Source organism: Ammospiza nelsoni, chromosome 5 (genome assembly GCF_027579445.1).
Source record: "Ammospiza nelsoni isolate bAmmNel1 chromosome 5, bAmmNel1.pri, whole genome shotgun sequence".
NCBI lineage: Eukaryota > Metazoa > Chordata > Aves > Passeriformes > Passerellidae > Ammospiza > Ammospiza nelsoni.
Window position 1 is genome coordinate 39,099,031 of NC_080637.1, and position 13,415 is coordinate 39,112,445.

Below are 13,415 nucleotides of genomic sequence, written 5' to 3' on the forward strand. Positions count from 1 at the left end.
TAAAGCAAGATTTCTGTTGCTACGGTTTCCAAATGGCCTCATTGTGAGCAATCAATAAAGGCACTGAATGAAATTGTTAAATTAAAACTGCAGCTCCTGATGCTGAAGGCAAGGACTCTGTGCATGTTCAGTCACAACTATAGGTTAGTTTGTTTAAGTCTTTGTATTCAGAGGATTTGATCACTGCACAGAGCAAATTCATGCATGCACAGCCTGAAATCACACAGAGATGGTCTAATTTTCTTTTTGCACAAATGATGGTTTGACTTTTGACCTGTTGAAAGGCAAATATGTGTCAAGATCATGACATACAACTGCAGAGTATTTTGTTCAAAATTAAAAATTGCTGTATCACATTTTAGTGTTTCTTTAAAGCACTATTAATATTATTTCTATTACATATGAACTATATGAAAAAAATTTAAAAAAATAATACAATACAGAAAATTTCAAGTTTTCTACAATTTTAGTGAAAAAGGTATAAACACTAAGTACAGTCAAATTGAACATCAACAAATCTGAAACTGAATGCTGTCTATGGATAAAAAAGTATTTCTATCAGCTCGATATGAAGAGGCAAAACCATATAATTATCACTAAAGATCATTTGGGATGACAGAAGATTGTGAAAAATTATGGTTTTGGTTTACTTATCTAAAATGCTGCTGACTATGGAATGGAATTACATGGTAGAGATTATATGGGACCTTCTTTTCAAAATACTTTAACTCTTAAAATAAACAACTAGCAACTGAGTCCAGAATGCATAATAAACAAAACTGAAGAGCTTTTAACCCCAATCTTAAAAAAAAAAAAAGGAAAAGTGCTTATTTAAGAACAACTAAGAATAACAGTTCAGAGCCTCTTTAAATCAAATTGAATACATTTTTTAAATCTTTAATATCCTGATGTATTTGTCCCAAGCACAACCCTGGTGTGTCTGTGAGATACTTGACCTGTTTCCTTTCAAACCCCTCAAAATAATGGAATTGGCAAAACAGAAAAGTTTACTCCCCTTGATACAGGCAGTATGCTAGATGGAAAATAAATGTTCCAAAGATTTCCAATGATAATCAACGGAAGTCATAATTACAAAAGGTAGAGGTACTTTAAAAAGCTTAATTTTCAATTAGACATAAACTATTAATCTATGTCATTCTGTAAACAGAACTCTGGTCCTAAGTTACCTAAAGGCAGAGGTTTTGTATTCCCTTGAGATTTAGGCATCTACATCTCATATATATTTTAAACATTTTAAAAATCTGGCATTCATTTCCAATCTAACCACTGATTTTTGTGTGGTATAAAATCACCAGAGTTTGTATTTCTACACTTACCTTACTCCAAACTCCTTCATTTGACAAGACTTTGCAAGCCAGCATCAACTGTGTCTTTCATGTGTAAAACTAGAGGTGCCAACCATAAAATCACAGAATCATCTGTGTCAGAGAGGACTTTTAAGATCATCAAGTCCAACTATAAACCCAATACTGCCAAACCCAACACTAAAGCATTTCTCAAGTAGCACATCTACACCTCTTCTAAACACCTCCAGGGATAGTGACTCTGCCACTTCCCTGGGCAGCCTTTTCCAGTGTCCAACCACCCTCTGGGTGAAAAACCTTCTAATATCCAACCTAAACCTCCCCTGACACAACTTCAGGTCATTCCTTCAGGTACTGAAAGAACAATGGACTACTGGAAGAGACTTTATTTGTATGAATGTTCCAGTCAATCATCATAGGATACAGATATAATTATTTTACTTTGTGTGTGAAACCTTCTGTAGAAGAACAAAGTACCTTACAACATGTGAACTTTGTCTTCATAAATAAAAGCATCTGGTTTGCTGTCTAACCATCTGGCTTGTCTAAAGTTTATAGTCTCATGAGTGTTATTCACAGGCCCACATATGAGCAAGCCTCCACAGACATTTTTATTCAGTAAAAGCTTTCCCAAGCCCCTCATTTTTTCTATCTGTTTTTGATCTTGTAAAAAAATGTCACTTTAATACGTGTGTTGTAATACTGCATGTGTTTGTGTTTCTGTGAACTGTGCAGATCTCCTAGTGTGTAGATATTATGGGCTAGATTCTCTTGGGAACAGTGGAGGAATGAACTACAGAAGAATCATTTGGAGATATCAGACTCTACAACTTCTCTGCGGACTCTGAACAAAGGGCAAGGATGGATAGATTACTTTAAAACATATCAACTATTAACATGTAACAAGGCATTGAGAATTGTTTCAGTTCCTGAGCTACAGCTGCTAATTGGTAACAACCACTTTGTCAATCCTACACCAGACAGGTATTCTGCTGTGTTTGACAATGCCATGATTCCTGACAGCACGCAGCATCCAGATAAGCTAGCTGTGTTCACTTCTGTGTGAATAAAATGTGTTATTATTTTCCCTTAATTCTACAAGCTGAACAGTCACTATGTTTCTGCCTGCTCTCTCTGTTTCATAAACACAAGATTTTCCATCCAAAGCCCTTAGAAAGCCTTGCCAAAAGGGTTCATTCTCCTTTAGAGTTCAACTGCTCCAGTTTCTGAAGAAAATGTCTCAGTTCTCTGGTAGGTCAGTAAGTACACAACAGTTCATGAGCTCTGATACTTCTGCCTAATCTGCTCTCTTACCACAGGCAATGGAAAATGTTTCACTTGAAACAACAAACATTAAAAATCAGAAATAGAAATTACCTCAGTAGATATTAATATAACTTCACAGAAGCCTATCTCTTTCTCCTCTAAACTATGACTGATGTTTCAGCAAAGTAAATGTGTGCATATTTAAGGCTTTTTCTGTAGTCAATAACAATGATTGCACCTCTTTATCTATTAGAAGTCAGGAACTTTCTGCATATATTACGTCAAATGTGTGATTTAAAGAGAAGAACAGACCTGTGGATCATGGAGTGCAGTACTGTATTTGCAATCTGAATATAATTAGGCCAACTGGAGCAAAAATCTTGCATTTTAAGTGTGAAATAGGTATCTATTTCTACAGTCACTCTTCCTCATATTTCTTTAATATAAGAAAGTAGAAAGGATCCAAATACCCTGCAGAAGTTAAGACCCAGCACTTCTCTTTCTGCAGAAGAGTTGAGAAAGGGCAGCTGGATCCCACTGGACCCTGCTGTGCTTAGTTTCTAAAAATGGGAACTAAACTGAGAAGCAGCCTCCAGGGGCAGCAAAATACAGCAGGAAGCTTGGAGATGCCGTTCTGTTCTAAAAAAATAAATTGTTTCATGTACGTGATTCTATTTACTTCTTTGCTTGTTAGTGTAGCTTGGGGGTACTGAGCTGTTGCCAGGGCAGCTTCTTGCAGCTTTGATTCCTGTTGACATCCAAAAGTGTGAGTGTGTGAGCTCACGCACACATACTTAAAAGCAGCTTCTGTGAGTGCAGAGGAGAAGTTTTAATTCTAATTTGCTGTCATAGATTTCACTGAAGCCTTGTATGCTGCAAGAGAGATCCACCGTATATTCCAAGTCTAAATCCTAGATCATTCAATTTTAGTCTCTATCATATAGACACATTCTAAAATGAGCCATAACTTTCCATCTGGAAAGTTAGTGTGTTAATTGATTATACAAACTTCCAGCCACTGTAAATAGGATTCTGTTGCAAATTTAAGTCACAACTTTTTTCAGATTTCAGCAACCACTCAGGTAACAGAACTAAAACAATGAGCCTTAATCTTTGTATGTTCAGATACAAGATGGGCTTTGTACTTCTATTGTTTATTGTACTGAAAGACCTAGCCTATTCATTCAAAATGAAAGTCAAGACAATCATGAATTGTGATTTTTCCCAAGCAGCAATGCTAAGCCTGGTCATAAGCAAACTATTGTATATCTAATTATTTACATACATTGAATTTCAGTGTGAATGAGCCTATCACCGTGTCAATTTCTACATTACAAATCATCTCATGTTCTCAATCTCAATGCAACATTAACATTTTTAACCTGCAAATGGGAGACAATATTCACACCAATCAGGATAACTCACATCCTTATGTTCCAGAGCTTATGCTACAGAGCTTCATTTGAGGAGGATAATGAAACCAAATTTTTTGCTTTAGATTTGAAATATATTTTTAAGAAAAAATATTTATTGCTATGAAAATCTTGTGTGATCTATATCTGTTTTCAGAACATATTTCCAAGAGCTGGGAAGATTTGTTTTCTGGCATGCATCAAACATTTTTCCATTGGCCACAGCATTCTTGCACTAACTGAGTTTAGAAAACTCTTCAGCTGCTGCCTGGATGAATACAATCCGTGAAAAGCAAGCCTCAGAAATAATGGGATCCATTAGCTAATTACACTTTATCATCAAACATGCATCAGTTGCAAACTGTAATATGAGAACTATATTCTGCTATCCCAGACCTTTCAGATTATAAAATCTGCCATCAAAAAGGGATGTCAGTATCTCCTTTCCTGAAATACTTCATACTTCATAGTGACGGAATCCACTAATTCTCAAAAGATAGAAAGCTGTACAAGACCAACACTGCCTTCTGAAGAGATGATTTTGCTGTCTGAAGTAAAAACTTCAGAGAATTTGCTTTGTTTATCATGCATGAAATCCAAACAAATCTGTTCCCTAGTTAAAATTATCCACTCTGCTAAAAAACCACACAAAATCCTACGAAGTACAATCAATTGCAAATTGGGACATTTTGGTAGAAGGCGTGGATATTTTGAAATGTGATTATGGACTATGTAGAAGAGTGTTTTTTTGTATTTCCCCCAAATGTTTTTTTACTTTCACAATAATTTTATATCCTATGACAATATATATAGAAGTAACTGATTGTATTTTGCCATAGCTCTTACCTTTCTATTTATGTTTTAGATAATACATGAGGAAGAGAATCTCACTATTTCTCCCATTATTTTTCCACTGAGAGCATTTTCTCTCCTTTTTAAAGAGGAGGAAATTTAGAGGCACATTACAGCTGGCCTTGTTAACATATTGACCTTGACTCTTTGTTGCCTTGCACTCTTGGCAGCCACATAATTCCGTGCTAAGCGGAAGCTGAAACACCGCCGTCCTCTGAATGTTTACCTTCTGAACTTACACGTGAATTTCATTTCAAACAGCTCAAGATCTGAGCAGAGAATCAACATCACGATTTCACATGGAAGTCCAGTCACTTGCTGTTTTAAATTCCAAACTACATAAAATCCCAGAAAAAACAAACCCCACGCAAGCACATAAGTCACAAAAATCTTCAATATATTTGACTCCTGTGTTGCTAAATAAAGTGTGAGCATTCAAGTAACAAGTATGTTCAAATTCATGGGTAGCACTGCATCAGCCTGACAGTGTTGGTGGGCAGTGGACTGACACAGGTTTCGGACTGCAGTGTGGTACTATGCTCCACACTGGCAAATTTCCAAAGGAAGATTCATTGCTGCTCTTCTCAGCCCAGCTCACTGGCTCAGCTCAGCTCACCTCTGTCCACGTCCTGCCATTCCCTTCCAGCCCTCCTCCCTGTGGAGCCATGTTATATACACAAGGTTTGTGCTCCTGTCACAAAGTGAATAAACAAGTGGAGATGCTGTCAGGGATATTCCTTACAGTGCTACATCCTGCTGCCATACCCTCACTGTTCCCAGAAAACTGAGAGAGCATCACTGCATGTGGCTGGTCTGTGGGAGATGAGCAGGCCACAGCATAGCCTGCAATGAGGTCAAAGCAGCCCCAGGAGGAGGTCAGCTAGTGAGACTCTCAATCCCTTAAAGCCTCACTAAATGCCCACATAAAAGATTTAGTAGTTGTAAGAATCTTGTTGCTACAAAGATACACAACACATCATCTGCGTATAATTAGTAGAATGACTGTGAAATAAAGTACTTAGATTTCTGTAAAATCCAAATAGTTTTCCTTCTATTAGGAAACAATAAAATGCCCTATATATAGATGAGTACAACCCTGCCAGCTTTCTCTGAGATGCTCTTTCTGCTAAGAGCAGTTTAGCAGCAAACATGCTTTAATTTCTCTGGGTCAGATTATTCCCTATAGGAGTCCTCACACTGGTGCAAAATTAGGTTAACAAAAGAAAAAAAAAAAGGCCACCAAACAAATGCCTTACATTCCACAGGTGCAATTATTTCACAAATAAAAAGGAAGTGAACACAACATTTTGTAGGTGGTGCTTGCAGATTCTTACCATGTATTCCTTTTAAAATCTGAGACACTTTAACATTTTAAAGTACTCTGCTCTCAGTAAAACTAAACAGGGATATTGTTGGTACTGGGACATTTTGTAGAAATATAGTGTCTAACCTGAGGGGTTTATTTTCCATTCTGGTGTGGTTTTTTTCCCCTTGTTTTGTGCTATTCATGTTCCAGTTAACTCTTACAATGTTACACAGCCTACAACTTCTTAGCTCTTATTCCTTTTTTATGCTAGAAAGCAAAGGGAGCAAGCAGCACAAAGCCTTTAACCTTATTTTCCAGGCCAACTTATCACTATATGTTGGTTATTGTCTTCTTTTGCTAATAGAAGGCAGAAAGATAAATGTATGTAGGCATATCCCCAGCTTTCACACAGGCTCCTCTAGGATGATTGTTTTCAGTTCCAGGAAGAGCATGCAGCAGATGAACATTCAAATGAGGATGAATTTTAAAGGACCTAAGAAAGCATGCTCCCAAAATGTAAGTTTTATACATGTTAAAATTACCTATTTAATGGTATACTTCAGATTAAAACACAGGCTTTCAGTAGCAGACCTTAGATAATGCCCACACAGGAAATAGATTTAGAGTTGCTTTCTTTTTCTTAAGAAGTTCCCTGGACACCCAGCAAAACTGAATTACTAATGGCTCACCTTTGAGTTGACCATAAGTATTAGCTGAATCCTTTGGTCTAACTGGGTTAATTAGGTATTATGTTTTCTCTTTTTCACCTAAATAAAGGTTTTATAATGTCTTAATATTCCAGCTCCTGCAGCTGCTTTCATTGCGCAAGTTTTAAAGATCTCTGGTGCCCAGCCACCTGTTTTCAGCAAACATGTAAAACCTGTCTTGACTCTGAAATGTCCACTCATCCTCAAGAGCTAACTGAAACTGGCCATTCCCCTTCCTCCCATGATAGGGAAAGGCTGGATGATAGACACGTGTGACTGCATAAACACTGTTCCTTAGGAAACAGCCTTGAAGAAATAAATCACTGTTTGGATCACATGTTAAAGCTTTGTACAATTGAGGGTTTGAGATGTGCTAAATCTTACACGTTCTGCACAGTCCTATTCACTTGAACAGAACTAATCACTCCAATTGCATAAAGCTAAGTGCTTGTTTAAATCCTCACATGACTGATGACTAATGTTCAGTATTTAAAATCCTGTCCAAAGACAAAGAAACTGGTTGTTTTATTTGAGCAGTCAACTTTCTAATCATCACAGTAATTTAAATCTCTATCATTTACAATGTCTAAGAAGCATGACCTCGCTTCATCAACAGATTCTCCTTTTGTCCTTCTAGACAATTTTGCAGACTATATACCACTGCATTAGAAGTAAAATATTTTCAGTCCGAAAGTGACTTAAACTCCATGCTTTATGACAGATATTAAAGAGAAATAGATGGAGACAGAAGATGAATTTGATGGGGTTCCCTGAGTGCACTAAATCTGAAGAAAACTCGGAGTTGATTTTAAATGTAACCATCACTGAGTATTTAAATGGGCATGAGGCAGTTTCTGAATGTGTCAGTGTGCAGTGCTAGACGCGAATACAGGGCTTACTGCCTCATCTTCTCCAGCTTACCAGAGTTCAAAATTATAAAGGCCATGGAGTTTGTATTGTTGCATCTCTAGGAAGTTCAAAGAGCGACTGTGAGCCTTTCGGGCACGGCAGCATTTTGCTCCCCTTACATTAGAAGCCCACCTGGGTTCTGCTTTGTGACTGGGGCCCAGCACAGTGCCCCGCGGCGTCAGCAGCGGAGCGGGCCCCTGGCGGCTGCCCGGGCTCTCCGTGCCCGGGCTCTCCGTGCCAGGCTTTCTGTACCCGGGATCTCTCTCCGTGCCCGGCTCTCGGAGCCCGGGCTCTCTCTCCGTGCCCGGCTCTCCGTGCCCGGGCTCTCTCCCCGTGCCCGGTTCCCGCCGCGCCTCCCGCCGCCGTGCCGAGCTCAGGCGGGGCCTGCCCGCCGCGGGGCCGCAAAGCGCACCAGCCGGGGCGGAGCCGGCCGCGCTCTCTGTCGCGCTGCCGGAAGCGATGGCGTTGCGCTTTGCGGCACGGCGCCCCTGAAGCGAGGCCCGGAAGCCCCGTGCGGCCTTTCCGCGGAGCCGCCGCCGAGGACGGGTGAGTGCCGGGGCGCTCCGGCCTCGCCCGCCCGCGCCCCCGCCCGCCCCCGCCCGCCCGCGCTCACGCCGCTCCCTCTCTCTCGCAGGAACAGCCATGCCGGCCAAGGGTCCCCTGCAGAGCGTCCAGGTCTTCGGACGAAAGGTGAGGCGCGGGGCGGCGGCCTGCACCATCTGCTCCTCGCTGCCGGGCTGGCCCGCGCCTTTGGGCCGTTCGCGCTCGGGGGTCGGGGCCGCAGCTCCTCGCCGGGGCCGTGCGGCGGGGCTCGGCCGCGGGAGGGCCGGCGGGCGGGGGGTGGGAGTCCCGCCGCGCAGCCCACGTGTCCGGCTCCGGGGCCGCCGCAGCGCGCCGTGTCCCTGTGGGGAGGGCTTTGCTCACCTCGCGGGTGCGGCTGGGCGGCCTCTCATCGGAGTGTAACGGGGTGGCCGCCCCTGTCGCCCCGATCCACAGCCGCCTGGCTCACCATTGCCGGTATCCGAGGGACACGTTGTGACGGGGTGGCGGCAAGGTAAAGTTCCTGTTGGATGGAATGCAGCGTCTCGAATAATTCACGGTACCAGTCTCTTGAGAGAACACGAGCCACAAAACTACGGTGTTGTCGAACGGAAGGGTTTTACCTTCGTGTACCACTAAGTCTTGTAACTATAAATCAAACCCTGAAACTTTTATTAAGATAATGTTTTAACACTGTGACAATACTTGGAGGGGTAGGGAGAGATACTGTTTAGTTTAGTGCATAATGTTAGTCTGGGGCGTAAGACTAGGACTGCTCGATTGTTAAAATGAAATTAAAATTCCTGCTGCTTGTGCAAAGATGAAATGCTGTGCTAATACACCTTTGGATTTTTTAGAAAACTGCAACGGCTGTTGCCCACTGCAAGAGAGGGAATGGCCTCATTAAAGTTAATGGAAGACCTCTGGAAATGATCGAGCCCAGAACTCTGCAGTATAAAGTAAGCATCCACCCAGCCTCTGCTCTGCATCCCTTTTTATACATCCCTTTTATGTGTAGTTGCTTCACAATGGAGACAAGTGCTTTGTCCTACTGAAAGTACCAAAATTTTTGGTTGCTTACCTAAAATACAAATGCTGTTAGGAAAATTCAGTAAACTGCACTTCTGTGATGGGGGAGGTTTTGCTTAAAAGGTTTCACTTAAATGAAGTATTTTTTGCACTTCCTATCTGCTTTCTGAACTAAAATGGGTGACTTAAAAGCTCTCATTTTAAAAAGGTTATTTAGAACTTTATACAGTAGCTGCTGAACAATGCTAACAGAATCTGAAACTATCTAGATAACAACAAAGTATAATAAATTGTGAAGAAAACTACCTGCAGACTACTTCGGGTCTTCAGTTTTAATGAACTTGACTTTTTGTATGTAATTATGGCATTTTAGCTAGACTATTCTCTTGTTCTTAATTCTCGTGTACATGTGCTTTGCTACTAAGATATTTGAAACTTAAATAAACCAAAGACTTCAGTAAAAATGTCTTATGACAGCACTAGTAGATGTCAGAGAACTGTGTAGGAGGTGTACTTGACCTGGGTGTGTGCTTTTAAAATCAAGGCTCCACTTTTCAGAAGATTCAATGATATCACATTTTGTAAAGCTACTACAAGCTCTGATCCTCGTTACAAGTGAATTTTCTTTGTGCCTTGTTTCCCAGCTGCTGGAACCTGTCCTCCTCCTGGGGAAGGAACGGTTTGCTGGTGTTGATATCAGAGTCCGTGTGAAGGGTGGTGGCCACGTAGCACAGATCTACGGTAAGGTTTTGGGTGGGATTGCTGGGAAGGGCTGGAGTGGGTAAAGCCACTGTGGTGAGTTGACACTGGCTGGATGCCTGGTGCCCACCAAGCTGCTCTGTCTCTCCTCTCCTTATCTTGATGAGGAGGGGAGAAAATAAGATTGAAAAACCTTGTGGGTCAACATGAATGCAGACTAATAAAGTAAAAGTAAAGGCTGTGCACTGAAGCAAGGGAAAACTAAAGGGTTCCATCAGCAGGCAATGTTCAGCCACTTCCCGGGAAGTGGGGCCTCAATACCTGTAGCAGTTGCTCTTCCTTTGGTTTTACTGCTGAGCAGAAATCCTCTGGTATGGAATAACCCTTCTGGTCAGTTTGGCTGTCAGCTGTCCTGGCTATGTTACCTCAAGATCTTGCCCACTCCTAGCCCAGTGGTGATGGAGATATCTTGTAGGCACAGCCTTGATGCTGTGCAAGCACTGCTTGGCTGTAGCCAGAACACAAACCAGATTAGAGCTGTCACAGGAAAATCATCTCAGCCAGACCCAATCCAGCCATGTATTTAAGAAGTTTGGAATAGTGACTTGCCAAACTTTTTTCTCCACTGTGCAAATGTAGTTTTTTATATTTTTATGTGCAAAGCTGCAACAGAATAAGCTGAGTGAAGCAAAATGAAGTTTTGATGAAATGCATGGGAGCTACCTGTACATTGTGACAGGCTAATTTAAAGGCAGCTGAGCACAAGGATTTTAGGAGGGGTTTAGCATTAGAAATTATATTCTTAGTTGTATATTTCCGTGTTGCTCAGAAGCATCTATCCAGTATGAGCAAAGCTAGGCAGTTTTCTCCTTGCAGGGAAGGCTGGGAATATATTTATATTAGCTGTTCTTAAGAGTTCTGCTCTTAATTTGAATGTAGTTAGTGAAGTGGAGCTGAGGCTGTGTAAAAAACAGGCGAATTTCAGGCCTAAACTTGATACCATGTGTTTTTCAGAACATTCATATTTTCATCAAAATCCTGGTGTTAATATTTTCACAGATAAGTGTAATGACATCCTGACAGTTTCTCCCATTCTCCTGGTTTGAGCTCTGATTACTGTTACTGAGCTAGTTTGTTTGTGTTGCCATGTTCTAGCACTCAAGACCATCCTCTTGTTCCTTTTGCATCCTTAGTCATCCAACACACAATCAATTTTGTCTTTGTTGAAAAATATAGGCATGTCAGAGATCTGTATTTGTAAGATTTTGAAAGTTGACTGCTTGTAGATAGAAGATGAACCTACATTAGTACTCGGGAGAGAAGGTGATCTGACAGCCCTTGTGCAATATCTTGGCTAGCTGGCAGCTGTCAAATCGACAAATGAACTGTGGGTGGCCTGGCACAGATTTCTTAAGCTTTGCCAAAGTAAGGGTCACGTGGACTATGTGGGACGGGATATTAAGGAGAGAAAGGACAATTTGGCAGTGAACAAAATAGCACATTTCTCAGATAACTGGCACTTTGTGTTTGGATTTTAAATAGATTTGCAATTGTTACTGATCTTTTATTTTTGTTTACCAGCTATCCGTCAAGCTATTTCCAAAGCTTTGGTGGCTTACTATCAAAAATGTAAGTAACTTTGATTGTTTTATTAGCTTTAAGTGGAAGTGTATGGCTTTTGGTGGTTTTATTGCAAAAACAATTTGTTCCATGTGAAACTGCTTAAACTAAAGATTTTTTTTTCTCTTTTGAACAGATGTGGATGAAGCTTCCAAGAAAGAGATCAAGGATATTCTAATCCAGTATGATAGGACTCTGCTTGTTGCAGATCCTCGCCGTTGTGAATCCAAGAAATTTGGAGGACCTGGTGCTCGTGCACGTTACCAGAAGTCTTACCGTTAAAATTGGTCTCTAGTCATATGGCAGTCAATAAACAGAAAGAATTTGATAATTTTCATGTTTCTAAATTGCCTTTTCTTGGGTGGGTAAATAGATTTTTTCACTGTGTGTTAAGATTGATACACATAGGGATTTGTGTTACAGTAGTATCAGAGGGTCGATGGCAGTTCTTTTTTTATCCTTTCATAGTAATTCTGGTAGGGTTTTAGGAGAAAAGAAAATCTTTCTTCTGTTGAGGAATGTGTGGTTATTCAAACATAAAGAAGGCTCACATCCTGGATTCTGCAGGCACATGGAACAACACAGTGGTTTATGGACCATTTCAGTCTTTACCCTTCTGGTAGTTAAAACGTTGTCAAAACCAAAATAATTGTGGGGGCAGGGGAGGGGCAGTGTGTTGAGCTCTTGCATTACCAGATAATGCAGAGATTGAGTAGTTCTGGACTAGTACATCTAAATGTAGGAAACTTAAAATACTTAGTGTTTTGTAAATATAGATCAAGGAATTGGTGTTTTAAGATTAGGTCTGAGTGATGAGTCCTTCAACCATATGTTCACACAGTACAAGCCGAGAGGAGTAACAACTAATATTATGAGCTAGGTGAGGCAGTTTGAAAGCCTTGGAGGAAGAGAGGGTGAAAAAAGTGAGTTGGAAAGTAATTTTAAAATTGGCTGCAGGATGTGCATATCAAGTGTAGAAGTTTCAGATCCTGTCCTTTTACCCAAGGACAAAAAATAAATTCTGAGTAAATGTGGGATGGGCCAACAGGAGTCTTACTAAGACTCATTCTGTCCTTTGGAAGAGATGCAAGTAATGGAATGAGGCTGTGGGTACAAACTGATCCAACCAGTGTGAGTACAGCCCTGAGCTGTTTCGTGTGTTTGTAAACCAGTTTGGAGTGGAGCTGGAAGAAATACTGGGGATTAAGGCGCTTTTGAGAACCCAGCTACTGCTGTATTGCTCTCCAAGCCTGGTATTTTAATGTCTGATGCTGTATGCTTGTGTGGCACTACTGGAATTGTCATAGGAGTACCTTGGCTTGAGATTTTTAAATGTTGGGCTTTTCTCTTAGCATGTGATTCTAATTTGCTTAATGGGAAATGTTTTTCAGTGTACTCTGTCAACATAAACCAGCTTCCCTGTGTGTTGGGGAATTGAAATGAATAGTAAAATCCATCCTTTTCCTCTAGTTTAATATAAACAGATGGTTTCAGCTTTTTATTAATTTTAAGCATTTGTCATGAGCTTCTGCTTTTTCAGTAGAAGAGTATTAAAGGTATCCTCACAGTTACTGAAGAGTTAAATGTGTAGCAAAAAAAATTCGTTCTAAAAAAGAAATTCTGCATCCATCTCCCCATTTTAGCTGCCAGTTTCTGCCGCAAAATAACTGCATTCCATGATAGAAATAGAAATGCAATGCTTGTATTCAAACCTGTCATGCTCCTGTTGATGCGGAGGAGACCGTTGTAT

General features: G+C 40.8%; 1 protein-coding gene across 1 annotated transcript; it reads left to right on the plus strand.

Annotated features, from left to right (window-relative positions):
- The first annotated feature begins 8,236 nt into the window (after positions 1-8,236).
- On the plus strand, positions 8,237-11,998 carry RPS16 (ribosomal protein S16). The gene is made up of 6 exons (XM_059473055.1): positions 8,237-8,323; positions 8,412-8,467; positions 9,175-9,276; positions 9,991-10,087; positions 11,627-11,674; positions 11,802-11,998. The coding sequence occupies exons 2-6, from the start codon at positions 8,420-8,422 to the stop codon at positions 11,945-11,947; spliced, it is 441 nt and encodes a 146-aa protein (XP_059329038.1). The 5' UTR covers positions 8,237-8,323; positions 8,412-8,419; the 3' UTR covers positions 11,948-11,998.
- Positions 11,999-13,415: the final 1,417 nt, after the last annotated feature.

Excerpts from the sequence above, each read along its gene's own strand:
- RPS16 (XM_059473055.1), top strand. The coding sequence starts at position 8,420 with ATGCCGGCCAAGGGTCCCCTGCAGAGCGTCCAGGTCTTCGGACGAAAG. Across the intron at positions 9,277-9,990 it reads CCAGAACTCTGCAGTATAAA|CTGCTGGAACCTGTCCTCCT; the intron begins GTAAGCATCCAC and ends CTTGTTTCCCAG. Across the intron at positions 10,088-11,626 it reads CCACGTAGCACAGATCTACG|CTATCCGTCAAGCTATTTCC; the intron begins GTAAGGTTTTGG and ends TTTGTTTACCAG.